Raw genomic sequence first — 16,774 nt, 5'->3', positions numbered from 1 at the left:
TATTGCTCCCACAGAAGCTGTGCCTGGACTTTTGGGACACTGCTAGACTTGTTCTCTCTTACTGGTAGTGTTAAAGCTATTGGGGATGTCCAGGGTCCTGTGGCCACAGGCAGCCCCATGTTAGTGTAGCCCAAAGGTTATGCCTAGTGAGGCTTATGAGTCAGGACCCTCCTCTAACAGAAGAAGAAAAAGAGGAACATTGTGGTAAAAAATGGCTATTATGGGTGTGATGGCCTCTCCAGCCTGGTACTGGAGCTGTGTCCTGGTAATTTGGAGGACATGAGTGCTGTGGCTGCCACCAGCCTAGATGACCCTCTGGACCCAGCTGAGCACCCAGGCCATGCATGGACCCTGTGTACAGGGCTTCAACCTGACACAGTTACATGCATCTGACTATATCATCCACAACATGGATGATGCATGTGACCATATTCTTCCTGATGTCTCTGCTTTGATTTGAGCCTCATCTGGTCCCCCTCTCTGCTCAGCTACAAGCAGTGGCAGCAGATACAATAGAGGCTGGTCTGCTCCTCTCCAGCCACCCCAATCTGATCGAGGTGCTGCTGCAGCTGGTGGGTGGCTGACCCTTACCCAAGAGATACTCCTCCCTGAAGGTGGCTGCAGGATGCAGTACCCATACGCTCTGCTGAGGTTAGGAGCCTGGAAAAAAATTTAAAAACCCCCCAACAGTTTCTGTACTACTCTGCTAGCCTCAGCTACTTCAGTGTTGGGGTTTCCTGAGTCAGATGTGGTTTCACAGAGTTAATGACCCTATTGAATCTCAAATAAATGTGGCCAGTTCCTCAAAGGGTGTCTGCAGAGCAGGATATCTGCAAACAAGGCATTTAGTGAGACACATCAATTGGATTTAGATTGCCAATGTGAGCTGCGTCTCCAAGCTGAGCAGTTGCATTGCAAAGGCCTCTGCCCAGGTTTTTGGTTTTGTTTTTGTCTGCCATTGCAGAAAGTGCTTTGCTGGCTTCCTAGCTGTGGGGAGGGGAGCCTTCATCATGGTCCTGCCATCCCTCAGAGACTCAGTAACTGTGAGGGAGGAGAGCTGGCAGCCACAGTGTGCTTGCCTGGTCCCAGGGCTGTGTCAGCTTCACCCTTGACCCAGGCACATACTGTCCTTCAGGCTTGTTCTCAAGTGTTTTATCACAGGAACAGGGTGCTCATCCTGGCCCTAGGTGATCTCAGCATCGGAGCGTTTATCCTGAGCTTTGATCTCACTTCTTCTTTCTTAAAGCCATCATTGCCATTCTCCATTGAGCACCTCCTTCCACTTCAACCCCAGTTAGGTCTGTATAAGGCTTTTCCCCAGTATCTCCTACAAAAGCTGTGCACCCCCAGCCCTTTCTATATTTTCCTTTCTTTGTCGCACCTTTGCCACTTTTCTTACTTTTTCTGGAGCTTTCTGACCTAGGTTCTTCAGCTGTGATATAAACCTGATTCATTAGCTTGATGTTTTAATGACATATCTTTATGTTTGGGCTCTTACAGTGAGAGGAAAGCGTCTCAAGTTGTGCTAGGGGAGGTTTAGATTGGATGTTAGGGAAAATTTCTCCACCAAAAGGGTTGCCAAGCACTGGAACAGGCTGCCCAGGGAAGTGGTTGAGTCACCATCCCTGGAGGTATTTAAAAGAGTGTAGATGTGGCACTTAAGGACATGGTTTAGTGGTGAAGTTCTCAGTGCTAGGTTTATGGTTGGACTTGGTGATCTTAAGGGTCTTCTCCAACCTAAATGATTCTATGAAACCCACTGGCATTTTCTGCCACACACCTGCATGACAAACTCACATATGATTTTTGTCCATGCTCTAACCTAGACAGTTGTTTTTCTTCTGCTGAACATCTTTCTTTTGAACATATCCCCTTCTTCTCACCTTCCTGCCAATGCTATTTTCAGGTTTGGATTTCTAACTTTTCTCACCTCACAAATTTCTCTGACCTCCTAAGCCTCTGCCTCACCTCTCTGTAGAGTGTGACTATGATATTATCAACCTCCTCTGCTTCTGGAAACATGGGCGTGCTGCAGAAGACAGGCACTTCATGCACACCATGAAATTAAAGTATAGGAACCAATATAGAAAGGATCTTGAGAGAGAGCATCTAATCCATCTCTCAGCCCTGGAGCAGGATCCTATCAACTTAAATAATTCTCTAATAAATATTTGTCTAGACTGTTCTTCCAAGCCACCCAGGAAGGAGGATCCACACCTTCCTAGGCAATCAGCTTCACTATTGTCACTGTTAGAAAATACCCTCAATGCCTAATGTAAGGCCCCTGTGATCGTCTTTCCTATCCAGCCCTTGTTTTTGCAGATCTATGTGATAGGACTGGGTGTCTCCTGACCACCTTTATTGCTTCCATCTTTCTCATAAGTCTTATTTTCCAGGTCTCTTATTGCTGCAGATTGTGGCTCCTCCTTGCTATGGTTGGTTTCATCTCTAAAAATGCACATGAAAAGGCTGCAGCTTCACACCCTGCCTCCATGAGAGGTGGGAAACAGGTGAGTTCAACATAATTCAGTGAGGCTAGTGCAGTCATGTCATTCAGGGAAAATCCCCCAGGCAGTTCAGTAATCACCTAAAATGAAAAGGCATGAAATTAAAATCACCAGAGATAGCCACAGCCACCCATCTCACTGTCTGTATCTACAGACCCACATGTAGTTAAATGGCAGGATCACCCTGATCTGACTACCTTAGCCTGCCTGGGGACAGGGTTTTATTCAGTCTGAGGTTTAAGACCAATGAGAAATGAATTTTAATCCTGGACTGGCTGCAGTCAGAACTTTGACTTCATTATAGTGTATCTACTGTGGCATGAGAGCATTTCTAAGCTGAAAAAGAAATTCAAGGTGATGATATCATTCTCTCTTGTCTTCTTGTGATACCAGCTTTATGGGTGTTGGGAGACCTAGTCTTTTATCCACTGTGATTGCACTGATTTCTATTCTCATAGTGCTGTGGGTTAGCTAAGAAGAGGTCCCACTGGACTCCTCAATGTATTTCAAAATGTCACAGTCATAGAATGGTTTGGGTTGGAAGGGACATCAAAGATCATCTAGTTCCAACCCCCCTGCTGCGGGCAGGGACACCCTCCACTAGACCACGTTGCCCAAAGCTCCATCCAACCTGGTCTTAAACACTTCCAGGGATGGAGCCTCCACAACTTCTCTGGGCAACCTGTTCCAGTGCCTCACCACCCTCACAGTGAAGAATTTCTTTCTAACATCTAATCTAAATCTGCCCTCCTTCAGCTTAAACCCATTCCCCCTTGTCCTGTCACTACACTCGTTGATAAACAGTCCCTCACCATCTTTCCTGTAGGCCCCTTCAGGTACTGGAAGGCTGCTATAAGGTCTCCCCGGAGCCTCCTCCAAGCTGAAGAACCCCAACTCTCTCAGCCTGTCTTCACAGAAGAGGTGCTCCAGCCCTCTGCTCAGCCCGGCTTCGTGGCCCTCCTCTGGACTTGCTCCAACAGGTCAATGTCTTTCTTGTACTGGGGCCCCCAGAGCTGGACGCAGTACTCCAGGTGGGGTCAGGACGTGCAGGACCCCCCTTGTCCTGTCACTACACTCCCTGATGAACATTTCCCCTCCAGCTTTCCTGCTGGCCCCCAGAGCCTTCTCGTCTCCAGGCTGAACAACCCCAACTGTCTCAGCCTGTCTTCATAGGAGAAGTGCTCCAGCCCTTTGACCATCTTCATGGTCCACCTCTGGACTTGCTCCAACAGCTCCATGTCTTTCTTGTACTTGGGACCCCAGAGCTGGACGCAGTGCTCCAGGTGGGGTCTCACAAGAGCAAAGGGGCAGAATCACTTCCCTCGACCTGCTGGTCATGCTGTTTTTGATGCAGCCCAGGATATGGTTGGCTTTCTGGGCTGAAAGTGCACATTGCTGGGTCATGTTGAACTTCTGGTCCACCAAAACCCCCAAGTCCTTCTCTTCAGGGCTGCTTTCAATCCATTCTCTGCCAGGCCTGTAGTTGTGCTTGGGATTGCGCCGACCCACATGCAGGACCTTGCACTTGGCCTTGTTGAACTTCATATGGTTCGCGTGGGCCCACCTCTCAAGCCTGTCGAGGTCCCTCTGGATGGCATCCCTTCCCTCCAACATGTCAACCACACCACACAGCTTGGTGATGTCGGTAAACTTGCTGAGGGCGCACTTGATCTCCTCCCTCTGGTGACCAGCGATAGAACCCGAGGGAACGGAATGAAGCTGCAACCGGGGAGGTTTAAGTTGGATATCAGTAAAAGGCTCTTCACTGAGAGGGTGGTCAGGCACTGGAACAGGCTCCCTGGGGAAGTGGTCACAGCACTGAGCTTGACTGAGTTCAAGAAGCATCTAGATAACACTCTCAGTCATATGCTCTGATTCGGCTGGTCCTGTGTGGAGCCAGGAGTTGGACTCGATGATCCTGATGGGTCCCTTCCAACTCAGGATATTCTATGATTCTATGATCCCACTGTCCATGTCCCACAAAGATGTTAAACAGTGCCGGTCCCAATACCGGCCCCTGAGGAACACCACTCGTCACTGGTCTGCACTTGGACATTGAGCTGTAACCACAACTCCTTGAGTGCAACTGTCCAGCCAATTCATTTTCATTTTTCATTTTCTCTATGCATTTGCAGGAAGTCTTTGGTAGATCCAAGAACAGCACTTAGCTCATTCGCACATCAGTAGGAAACCTCAGCAGTGAAACCCTCTTTGCTCTTCCCCAAACACCCAGCCCTGCCAGGTTCATGGTGAGAGTCCCTCTCCAGCAGACTGGATTTCCCTGCTACATGACACATCCCCACAGGCAGCCCTTGTCCTGAGCTGTGGGAAGGACTGGGTGAACCTTGGAAGGTCCTTGCATCTTGTATTTGTGATTCATTACCCCTCTGTATTTGTGGTCTGCACGCTCCTGCTGTGCAGGACTTGTTGTTTGGGCTGCCCTTGTGCCTGGAGGCCAGACGAACCCAGCACCCCTGCTGTGCTACGCGCAAAAAGTCTGCCTGGAGCAATATCTCGCCCAAGGAGCTGATACTGAGAGGAGGCGCAGGCTGTCTCATGGCCACATCGATGCTTTCTCCCTGCTGGCTGGTTTGATTTAAAGCCCAGAGGTACAATAAAGACTTTCTTATCAACTTCCAAGTGTTTTATGTCAAAACCTGCACCCTGGAGGAGCTGCTTTGCAGCTCTGACATATTCAGCCCCAGGAACCTTTGACTGAGCCTGCTCCAAAGTGTGCATTGGCAGTTACTTTGCAACAGAAGCTGCATGCCATCTTGGAAAGGAAGCACCCTGCTTTGCTGCTGTACTCAGGGTTCGAGAACTCCTGACTGCCAAGGGAGATTGGAAACCAGCCAGCAAAAACTCAGCCATGAGGAAAATTCCTGGCTGGCCCTTGCTACAATTTACTTATTTGGGCTTAACGTTGAGAGCACAACAGGGCGGTTCAAATGGTTTCTTCTCCACCATTCATATGTATGGCCAAGGCTGAATGTTGTTCAAACAAAGTCTGCACCGGAGACATACCTACCAGACCTCAGGCAAGCCAGTCTTTCTCCACAGGCTGCATACTCTATAGTGGGGAAAGACAAACAGCATTCCTCACGTGGAGGAAAAGACAGAACTTGTGCTTTAGATGAAAAAACAAACGCTGGTGCTAGTGCTCTGCAGTATCCATATTCTTTGGATCACTTCTTCAACCACCACTTCCCTGAAAACACCCTATTTCCTTCCAGTTTATAAAGCCCTTGTGGCACACAGTTCTGTGATCAGCAAGACTTGGCAGCTCACTGTGCTTACGTCTCGTCAGCATCAAAGTGTCCCTTGGTCTCAGCTTCTTCCTGGCTTTCCTGGACCCAGGTGAGTTTTATGCTGGGACCTGCAGGGCTGTCAGACGTGGAAATGGCCTGGGAATGGGTGTTCTGTGCATGGGGCCGTTCCTCCCATCTGAGCCATAAGAACCCCTCATCCAGGGGGGGATTTGCATTGTAGAGGGGTGACTGGGTCTTGGGGGATCTTTGGTGCTGTAAGCCAAGGTGCAGATGAAAGTGTAGGCATTTACAACGTGAACTGGCTGTCTAAGCTCCCACAGTGGTCACTGGTGATCTAGCTGGGACAATCATGGGAGTGATTCAGGTTACTCTGAGGCGGACAGACCTTTGGTCAGCTGAATTGATCTCCAGACACCATTTACAACAAAATTAGGGGCTCATTTATTTTCCTTATGCCCAGGGTTGTGTGATATTTCAGAGATGACATTATATGTCATCTCAGCTGTCCTTCAGCTCTGCTCCAGAAGAGCACTGATGTCTTGGAGGCCTTGTGTCATACCTGCCACCCCATCTAGATGTCACAGCCACAGCAAGGTGCCTTAGATGGCACCAGGGTTTAGGGAAATGACACATGCCCTGGACCTCTTAATCTACATGCTGGACCCTTGGGTCCAAGTGAGTGTGTTTCACGGAAGACATGCTGTTTGTCCTCTGTTGATAAATGCTTTATACCTTTCTAAGTGTTTCCTTCTGACTGCCTGATATTCTGGTCTACTTAACGTGTTCCAGCAGGCAGTTGGTAAAGTGGTTTCCCCTAATTCTTACAAAGAGATATGCCATTCCCTAGTTTGTACATAGCACGGTAAATGCCTGCTTGCAGCCTCTTGATCCCCAGACCTTTGAGTGACCCTGCTCACTGCAAAGAGGGGATTTGGGATCTGGAAATCCAGGGACACCTGAATGTCTGCCAGGATGGAGGGGTTTGTGGGGATGCTTTCCTAAGCAACCCAAGGAAAACCAAGCAAACATCATCGTACAGGAGACAAGGGAAGCTGACATGTAAAATGCTATCCCCAAATGGCTTCCCCTCACTTGCCCAAATTCAAGTTCATACTAGAATAAATAGTAATAGAAATAATAAAAAAGAAACCACAAATTGAGCAATGAAACAGGGAAAACAAAGGAAGAGGAATGTGAAAAGTGCTGATAAAATGCTGAAGAAAAACATTGATGAAACAGGAAATGAGATCCCTCATGACTTCTACCCAGGAATGTGTTCTCCTTCTTTCTCCAGGGACCTCCCTTCAGTGTGAGGTTTGTCACAGCATAGGAAAACGCTGCTCTGGCCCTATGAAAACCTGTAGTGGTGGTGAAGATACTTGTGGCATCATTCTGCACGAGGTCATGATAGGTAGGTGAGACATTCACTATGGCTTTGTGCCAGCACAGCTTTTGGGGAAGGGCTGGGAGTCAGGTGTCTCTCCTCTCACCTCTGTCCCTGGCTTTATGGTGAGTACTTGGACAAGCTGTTCATTTTCCTTTTGTCTATCAGAGGACCCAGAGATCAGGATGCTCCAGGATGGGAAAAGCTCTCTATTCCTCTATCTCGAGCAGCAGTTTCCTACTGGGAGGGCTTAGTTCTTAGTTGTGGAGGGGATGACTTAGGCAGCATACTGGGAGGAGATACTGGCTTTTAATTCTGGCTAAGGTGAGTAGTTGGATTGAGGGGCTGGACCGTGAGGGATACAAGGCTGCTGGCATCTAGCACTGAGGGTGCACTGGCCATGGATGGAGGGAGAAACTGGCCTGCATCTTACTCCCTTCCTCGAGCAGGGAAATGGGTACCACTGTTGGCACTGCAGGGCTGAGTTATCACCATGTCCTCATGGTTGATAAGCCAAAGATGGATGCTGAACCCTAACACAACTGCACACTTGGTTGTGTAAGTGACATGGCCTTCATCGTCACCCAGCTTCAGTAATGTGACTGTTGGCTTTCAGACATGAGGTTGTCTCGCATCCTACCAGCTTTGGTGATGGCAGCTCCAGTACATGTCTTCCCTCTGCTTGTGCAAAGCCACCTTTGCTCCTCACAGCACTGGTGGGGCCACAGTAGACTGCAACGTAACTGATCTGTCCCCAGTTACACCTTTTGCGTTTGGTCCATGGGAAAGACTAGACTTGTCTGTGTCAGGATGCTTATGGCTGCGATGGACTGTGTGCTCTGCAGTCTGTGCATGAAGAAGCATGGGCTGTGGGTCAGAGGCACGTGAGTCACCACATAAGCTCTGTGGCTGGGGTGTTCTGGTTAAGGGGAACATCTGCAACAAGGCCAGCTGCCTGTCAGGAGTCATGCTCTCCTCCTGCCTTTAAGCACAATGTGGAGAAGAAGAAATTCTTCACTAGTGTCTCGGATGTGTTGGCACCCTTGTTCCTCTGAGGGGATCACCAGGATCAGTGGTGCTGCTTTTGGGGTGGCTCTGCTGTCCCCAGACGCTTCTCAGGCCCCAGGATGGCTGCTTTGCAGTTGCTACTGTAGGAATGAATGGGAAGGGAAGGGAATTACCTTGTGATTAATGACTTGGTGCTGCCTTCCACTTTGTTGCAGGGGGGATGGCAATCCCTTCGTCCATCAAGTCCTGCCTGCCATCCAGCATTTGCCAGCTTGGCCCTATCACCATGAACTACGGGAAGGTAAAAGCAAGGAGCCACTTGGCTTGCTGCACGGGTGACAAATGTTGAACAGTCTCTGTCTCACATAAGCTCCCTTTTTCCTTATACCCCATCCCCTCTCTGTCTGCCCTCACCTGAGGTGAGGCTTTCCAGGCTAAGCCATCACCTGGCTCGTTCCTCTCCTTCCTTCGTTACAATCAATTACAGCCTATCTCTTTCTTTCCAGTGCCACCAGAGAACAATGTGCCCAATGGATACCAGTGTCCTGCCTGCTACACCGTGGACTCCTTCCAGTGTGGTGGCGAAATTGTAAACTGCACTGGATCTGAAACCCAGTGTGTTGACCTTGCTGGGTTAATGAATTCTGGTAACTGCTTTTTATTTGGGGCTGTCTTTCATCGTTTTGGTTAAGTGGGTGAAACTAGTCTAAGATGAAGCATCACAGAGAAATAAAAATGGGCAAAAAATAAAAGAGGAAGAGACAAGGGACTGAAAGGGAACAAGCTTAAAGCTGATAAAAGGCCAGGGGTGTTTTCTTTCTTCCTCCTTCCCGATCATGCACTGTTGGGATTCCTCATAGCACGGCATAACTGACGTCAAGAGCAGAACTGGACTCCTGAAGCAATCTGATACATGGGCATGTAATAAATCTGATCAAGACCCTGAACCTGCTGCCCCTAGCTAGGATGCAGGAGGATGAATCTGGATCTAAGCCAGTTGCCTACTTAGTGGAGGTTCAGGTGAAACTAATACAGAGCCATTGGGTTTCTCATCAGGTGGTGCTGGCCACTGGGGATGAGACACTGTTTGTTGTAGGGGTGCCTCTGCTCCTAGAGAGCCAGGGACAGGTCCCTTCCCATGAACAGCTGAGCCATTGGGGTACCCAAAGATCTTCCCTGCAAGGGAACTCCAGCCTTTGAATGGCTGGGATCACCAGCAGCGTGTAACACTCTCCTTTAGAAATCTTTTTCCACCTCAGGAGCTATAATTAGAGGGAGGAAAGTAGGCAGCAAGCTCCCTGGTCACTCCCCTTTGCTCCTCTGCCACAGGTAAAAGACTTCCACATTTCATGGCAGTCCCACCTGTGCTCCAGAAGGCAAGAAAAATAATGTGGAAATTAAGGGCACCAGCACCTGCTGTAGAAGCAGACTGGAATTATCCTGTGTATAGCTATGGATGACATTTCTCTGAGTTGATAATATTGCCAGGTGATGATATGATGCCTGAAGGTCTTAGCTATACACTTTATAGATGTGTTGTCCAAATCTTGAATTAGAAGATGTTTCACAGAGACAACATGAAGGAAAACAAGCATTTTCATAGCCACAGCAATGGTAATAGAGTGGTGTAATTAATTCAATGTACCACTGAAATAAAAAAATGGTCCTAACTTGTATTGGCTTGATTGATCGTCCACTTTAAATAGAGGAGACCTGTGCGGTGCGATGAGCTATGCAAAGGAAACAGCAGTCAGTGTAGGGCAGCAAAGGAGAGTGAGGAACTGATGAAGTGCTCTTATACATTATTTGTTGTTTGAGATAAGAATGTCCAACAGAATATTCCAGACCTCCATAGCCTGTGCAGCAGAGAAACATGAGTAGTGTGAGCAAAAGTGGGCAACAGAAGCAAGAATATCTGAATAGGGAGCTAGGCACCCAGCATCTTCTCAGGTGTCCTTCCAGGTAGATGCTCCAGTGCTGGTAAAGCACAAGTTGAGGTTTCAGGTTCTCTCTCAATGGGCATGTGAACAGGGTTTCTCTGTTTGTTTGGCTAAATCCTGTAAGGCCTTTCAGAATGAGCTTATCCGAATAAATGGCTCAGCCTGTGATGTCTTTGAGACTTCTCACCCCCATGTCAAATTTGGATGAGAGATAGTCATCCGGTTCAAATGTCATGGGAGGGTCAGAGAGAGAAGGAGAGAATGAACACCTGGAGCACTGTCACACAGCCCCGGTTTCTTTAGGAAGCTAGGCAAGGTTTTAACAGAAGAATCTTTAAATGAGAGAAAGAGAACTACTTGTAAGTTTTTAAATTTTAAATTTAAAATGTTTAGATTTTTTAAAAATCATCTTTGTTCAGAAGAAAGGAAGAAAAGACAAACTCTAAACCCTTTGTATTTCACATCAACCAAGGTGACCTTGCTGCTTCTTCATATTTGTTCAGGGGATGGGAACAGACGGGAATGGGTTGGTGGGTTTGGAGCCAACTGGATGTAAGGAGTGGGCAGTTCTTGGGGTGGAAATGGTGACCTCATTGGCCAGGGAGGGAATAGCTATGGAGAATTTTTTCCCTGATGCATGGCATGTACTTGTCCTCCTGTGTAGGTGGACTGTCTCTGAAAGCTGCCATGAAGGGTTGCACCACCATTTCTGAATGCAATCTTGTAGGAGATGGAAAAAATAATCTGGGGATGATGGACATAAAGTTAAGGCAGTTCCAATGCAGACCAGCTTCTGTTTTGGCCAGAGTGACTTCTGGGTTTTCTCCTCCAGACACCTTCTTCCTCCCTGTCCTGTCAGGATTCATCTTGGAGAAGGTACTTTTCTGACTCTCTCTGGTACTGGATTAAGCAACACCCATGACAATCTCCAGCAGTGGGTTGCACTGAGTCCTGTTTGCTGTGACTACTCCTGTGTGGGGAGTTTGTTTTCAGATTAGCTCTTCTTCTTTCAGAATGAAGACAGTACTTACACTCCTTTTGTCTCCTCATTGATTTAGTCTGATTTAAAGCTTCATAGGTTCAATTGTCGTTGGTTTTGTATTACATTCCCTGAGCGCTTTGTTCACACTGGGACCAGGGGAGACTGCACAAGGTGCCCGTACACTGCACAGGCAATGGGAGTTCTTAAGACAGCCTTAGAGTCTACATCCACTATCTCCACTATCTCAGGAGAAGTGATAAGTTTCAAAACCACTTTTCCAGGCTCTGAAAAGGACTGGAGGTGAGTTCCTGGGAGGTTCGCTCTGATTAGAGAGTTAGCTTGCCCCTTTTTCTCTCCCTTGCATCCTATTTGTCTATGACAGGAGAAGTCCCTCAGCTCAGAGGGCTGCTTGTGGTCTCTGGGCAGCCCTGAAGTCATCTCCATTTCAGAGAAGAGTCAGCAACCCTTTGCTACAAGCATACTGCTCCTGGCAAGAGCCTTTCTCCTAGTGGTGGTTGTTCTTCTTGCCTTACCAGACGCTCTCCCATTCTATCCTAGGTTTCAGGATTATTTAGAGTAAACACTTACCTTAGGAAGGTTTGATTTCGTAAAATAGGCAGTTTTCTAGGGTGATGGACTGCTGGGAGCCCAAGTAATGGAAAGCTGTAGCCCGATACCTCTTTCTCTTCTGTTGGCCAAACTGCACCCATAGCTGGCATAGTCTGTCCTCTTCTGTAGTCACCAAACACGTGGCTGTTCTGCTCCAGCCATCGCCTGCTATAATGGGTCTCCCACACAAAGGCTCTGAAGAAAGCCAGCACATCAGGCAGCATTGCTGTACCTGGGATGTAGTATGGGCTGTGGGCAAAGGGGTAGAGCGGTAGGAGCTCTGGGAGAGCTGATGGGAGCTCCTGGGAGTGTAGGAGGGGTGTTAGCAAGCCCCAACATTTCACTATGCATCCATTGCCAGACAAGGGGCAAAGTCATGACTGTGTCTGTCCTTAATAGCCCTGGCTTACAGTGCAAGTGCCATTGTTTTGGATGTGGAGTTACACTGATCAAGCAAGGCAATTTTGTCTCCTAGTTTAATGTTGGGGCAGAAAGCACTATGGAAAGCCTTGGCTGCTGAAACCAGACTATAACATGTGGCAGTAGTGAGATGACTACACCTACATATGTACACATGAATATATATGTGATCAGCTTTTAGCTTGCAGCATGGGGACTGAATGTTCTTGTAATTTCTGTCTCCCCCAGACTTTCTCTTCTTCCCAAACAGGCTGAAACTCCTTTCTTCCTAATATTCTCACCAAAGTATTTGGGAGAGAATTTCATATTATCTATTATAATAAAGGGGTGTGGGTCTGAGAGTGAAAATTAATTTTTGGGGTGTGGAGTGAACTGATAATACAGATTTAATGCAGGGAAAAAAGTCGGGTTAGGCTCAGTTAATTATTTGCAGAGGCTGTGCAATTACAGTGTGGATGTTAGAGAGGGAATACAGCTCCCCCTTCATGGTGTAGCAATAGACTGATACTGCAGCGACCCACTCATTCAGCATTTTTCCAGATCTGATAACACCCTGGAATTAAAAAAATTCTCTATCTATGCAAGTACATTATCCCTGAACACATCTCCTGCACGTTCATGCAGAACATTACATTACTGTCCATGGGACCCCATGGCAGATCTCGATCCGCATCAATGGCTTAACCTTTCACTTTTTGTTTGTTCCACTTTGACCTGTGATGTTATCAGGACAGAAAAGCTAAATGGGTTTGTTCAGTCTGATCAAGACTTGGGTGAGACACATCCAGAGAGCCATGGTTCTGGGGTGGTATTTAGGGGAGTACAAGGAGAAGGAGAGCAGACAGCAATGTTTCTGACAGGGGTTTGTGGTGCAGAGAGGAGAAGCAGCTCAATTTTGACCTCTAACTCAATGTTGTGGCAAAAAAAGCTGTTGCAATCCATGTTGTACAAATGGGGGAGTGTTGAGTGGAAACAACCCTGCATCTTCATGACCGAAACACTAATGCTTGGTCCTGTTCCAGCATCCACATTTTAAAGGCTATTAAAAATGGAAAGTGTGAAATAAAATGCCTTACAGTGAAAATCTTCAGGAGCATAGACCTGTGATCTTACTGAAAAGAAGACAGAGAGGTGGCTTGTTTACAGGCTATAAACACACTTATATGAAAATGATAAGATCTTAAAGTGCTCTTTTATACATGACAGCATAGCAGAAACATGACAAACAGAGGAGAAAAAGTCACACCATCACTGTGCACAGACCGCAGCCATTAGAGCAAAGGGGTCATCAGCTTTTGATGTCTGCAAATCCAGCATGAAGGCCTTTCAGAAATGGATGCTTTAGTTGCAGACAACTTATAGGCAGTTCAGGCAGAGCTGGTAGAAATATGATATGTGATATGGAGGAAGGTGATGAGATGATGAGCCCTTGTGATCTCAAATCTGGCTCCTGGGGAGGGAGATGATGCTGGAGTGAGTTCAGATAAAAGCAACACAAAAGACTGAAAAAACCCTGGTGGTGCCAATTTACAAAACCAAATCAAACAATAGGATCTTGGTGTCTTGAGCAAGGAGTGATGAATGAGCAACACTTGCCTCTAAGTATCTGCAGGGTGTGAATACCAGAGGAGGAGTTGTTCTCCAGCGATTCCCTGTAAAATAGCCACCACGGCGAACCTGGGAAGCCCCATTGCTCTCCGGGTGTAATTGAGGATATGCAGCAGGGAGCAGCCCTGAGCTCATGGGCATGTTGGGGAGGGGCAAGGAGACACATGGCCAAAACCCATCACAGTAAATAGAATGAGTCCTGCTGATTTTAATGGGCTTTAAACCAGGCCTTAGACACCAAAATGGGATGTTTCCATCTGGAGTTTCTCTTTATAATATATACAAACCCTACTCCCACACAGACGTACACATGCAGACATGTAAATACCAGATCCTCCCTCAGATCTTGCAGATGCTTCAGCTACCAGACATGTGAGATACAGCTTCTTGCAGCCCTGGATGGCTGGATGCTGCCTTCCTTACCTGCAATACCAATCATGTCAACAATAGCTTTGATCTTTGCTATGTGAAGAGGACTCAGACCATTGTCTTCTCTCCCCAGACAGTGGAAAACTAGCCATCTCCTGCCATTCCCTTTCTTTCCTCCAAAGTTTTGGTTCTTTCTCAAAGAGCTGAGATGGGCAGAAAGCTTGGTGGCAGAAAAACAGTGATCTGAGACAGGGAGATAGATGTGCAGGAATTTTGCCCAACAGGCTGGTGATTTTGTAGTCAAGCGAAGGTGAGGATGTGAGCTATCATTTGTTGGACACAGCCTTGAGCTCTGTGGGTGGACGAGGGAGGAGTGGGGCAGGAGAAGCTGGGGAGAAGGGTCTGTATCTCTGTGCATCCACACATCATGCAAGGCAGTTCTTATCAGATACTAAACCCCCTTGGCTCCTTCTTCCCAGCATATCTGGAGCTGGGAATGGTTTGCTTTCACTTCTTGGGAAGCATTCCTGCCCCAGCAGTTTCACACCAGGAGCTTGGGACACTGGGAACCGATGTGTTTGTCTGGCCAGAGCATGGCCTGGGGTTGTATTTGCAAAGGAATGCGAAGTTATTGCTGTGTTTCTTTCATATAATGACCAGGGGTCTTACAAGGAACTTTGTCCAGCACCCTAGGCCAGCAGGTCCAGTAGGTATTTTGGGGATTACACTTCCTTCAAAGGCAAAATGAAGACAAACAGTGAGTGTGCAATCGTCCTTGCAAACAGGAAGAACATGTGTCCTGCTGCATACCAGAGACTAAATAATTTTTCCTGCCTCTTTCAGGAAAAGATAGCAGGACTGGGGCCATCTGACCAAATGTGGGCTTCTGCAATGGGTAGGTGTCTCCATCCAAACAGGTCATCAAACTCCTGGGGTGAGTCAATACAACACTTGGAGATCAGGTTCTCCAGTTCTAATCACACTGCAGGTTTCCATTTGTATTGAGAGGCCCGCTACTGACAGAAGCGCCTCCACTGTAGACACAAAACATTAGGTGGGAGAGGATCACATCCCCAGGGTCCTGTCTTTTCCTTGGGAAACATATTTTACCTTAAAGCTGTGCAGCACAGAGACTCAACGCTCCACAGCCCACTGCACAAAGCAATGGGCTAACCTTATGTCAAAAGCTGCATGTTCTCATCTCCTAACTCCTTGGACATCTCTACTGGATGAAAACCTGCTGTTCCCAAACATATTTTCTCTTCTCTGGACTGCATATTGTGAAGAACAGCATTTGGTACCTATCTCTATTGCTGCCATATAGAATAAGCATCTCTCCCTCCTTATACATAGCCGACTCATTGGAGCTGTCATGCAGATGAGTGAATGAAAATAAAATTCACCCCTGCACCTATTTGGAATCACCTAATGAATCACTCCAAGCAACTGTACCTCTAAGACTTACCAGTTATTAGGATGAGAGCTGCTGTACAAGTCAGTGCTGGGACTGGATACCTGGTTGCTGCCACTGGAGACACAGTTGTTCTGTTTTAGGACGTGGCAGATCACAGGGAGGGAAAGCTTCCTTCCACAGTTCACTGCCTCCCACGGTCACACCTCATGTCTGATTTCATCTCCAGGGAAGAAACTCTTGGGCATCCTGCCCAGAAACCTGTGTTGTTGCAAAATGAATTCAGATTTTCTGCTCCAGAAGAATCAGGTAGGGAATATCTGATCACAGCACATGTTTTCCAAGTAGGTTTCAGCTGGAGATCTCTGGGGGTGGTGTGGCTTGCCAGAGAAAACACGAAAACTATTGGCAGCTGATTTCTGAAAGAGTAGTTGGTTGCAGGTATTGGGCTCTGTGGAGGTTGAAGGGAGCTGTGAGATTACAACTCTAGGAAATTACAAAGCCTGTTGTGGCCCCCAGATGAGGACCCATCTTGTAGGGTTTGTTGGATCCAAAGGGGTTGATGCAATTTGGGAAGTAGCTTGTCACCGCCTATGCAAAATGTCTGGCTGGAAGCTTGGATTCAGTGGAACAGCTTGTTCAAGCTGTAGGAGCTGATTCCCCTCTGGAGAGGTGGCAGCTTTAGCAGGATGCTAATCTATAATATCAGTGCAAGGCTCGGGGTATGCTTATGAAGTCAGGCTTTTAATACGTGGTTAAGTTCCCTTGCAATGTGTCGATAAAAGGATGGATTTAAGATGTTTTAGTTAGTTGATTTCCCCCCTTTGTTTTCTTTACCATGTTGCCGAGTGCATGGCCTAGTACTCACATACAGTTACAGTGGTCTGACACACAGCATTGCTGGCCAGAAGCTTTTGAGAAGGGTGACTCAGTCTTCTTGGTTTAAGACTGTAGCTGTGGCTTGATTAATCTGCCTTGTGGTCTCAAACATTTATGGTTCACTCAAGAAATTTGCACACGAGTGTGGGAAATTCTTTTTTTCCTAAAATGGGAGCTGAAATCCTCAATATTTGCATGATGGCAAGAGGGGTGCTGTAAGAAATTCATTATAGTATTATGAGATTCATCAGATTACAGGAACTGACAATATTGCAAATTATGCACCAGAGTTGCTTTAAGCTGCCAAAACTACTAACAAGTACCATGTGCCATGAGTGGACCCAGACTGAGAGCACATGGTGCTTAGGACACTAATGACCTGCAGGAA

The 16,774-nt window shown here is 47.2% G+C and overlaps 1 protein-coding gene across 1 annotated transcript; it reads left to right on the top strand.

The window, feature by feature from the left end:
- The first annotated feature begins 307 nt into the window (after positions 1–307).
- Positions 308–10,996, top strand: LOC129199317 (phospholipase A2 inhibitor and Ly6/PLAUR domain-containing protein-like). Its single transcript, XM_054809618.1, is given in 6 exon segments — positions 308–422; positions 5,778–5,864; positions 7,071–7,187; positions 8,384–8,533; positions 8,675–8,815; positions 10,773–10,996. Coding segments are annotated over 6 exon segments (834 nt in total).
- The last annotated feature ends 5,778 nt before the right edge of the window (positions 10,997–16,774 follow it).

Source organism: Grus americana, chromosome Z, assembly GCF_028858705.1.
Source record: "Grus americana isolate bGruAme1 chromosome Z, bGruAme1.mat, whole genome shotgun sequence".
Taxonomy (NCBI): Eukaryota; Metazoa; Chordata; class Aves; order Gruiformes; family Gruidae; genus Grus; species Grus americana.
The sequence above is the reverse complement of the archived record's forward strand: the minus strand, read 5'-3'. Positions and strand labels throughout refer to the sequence as shown.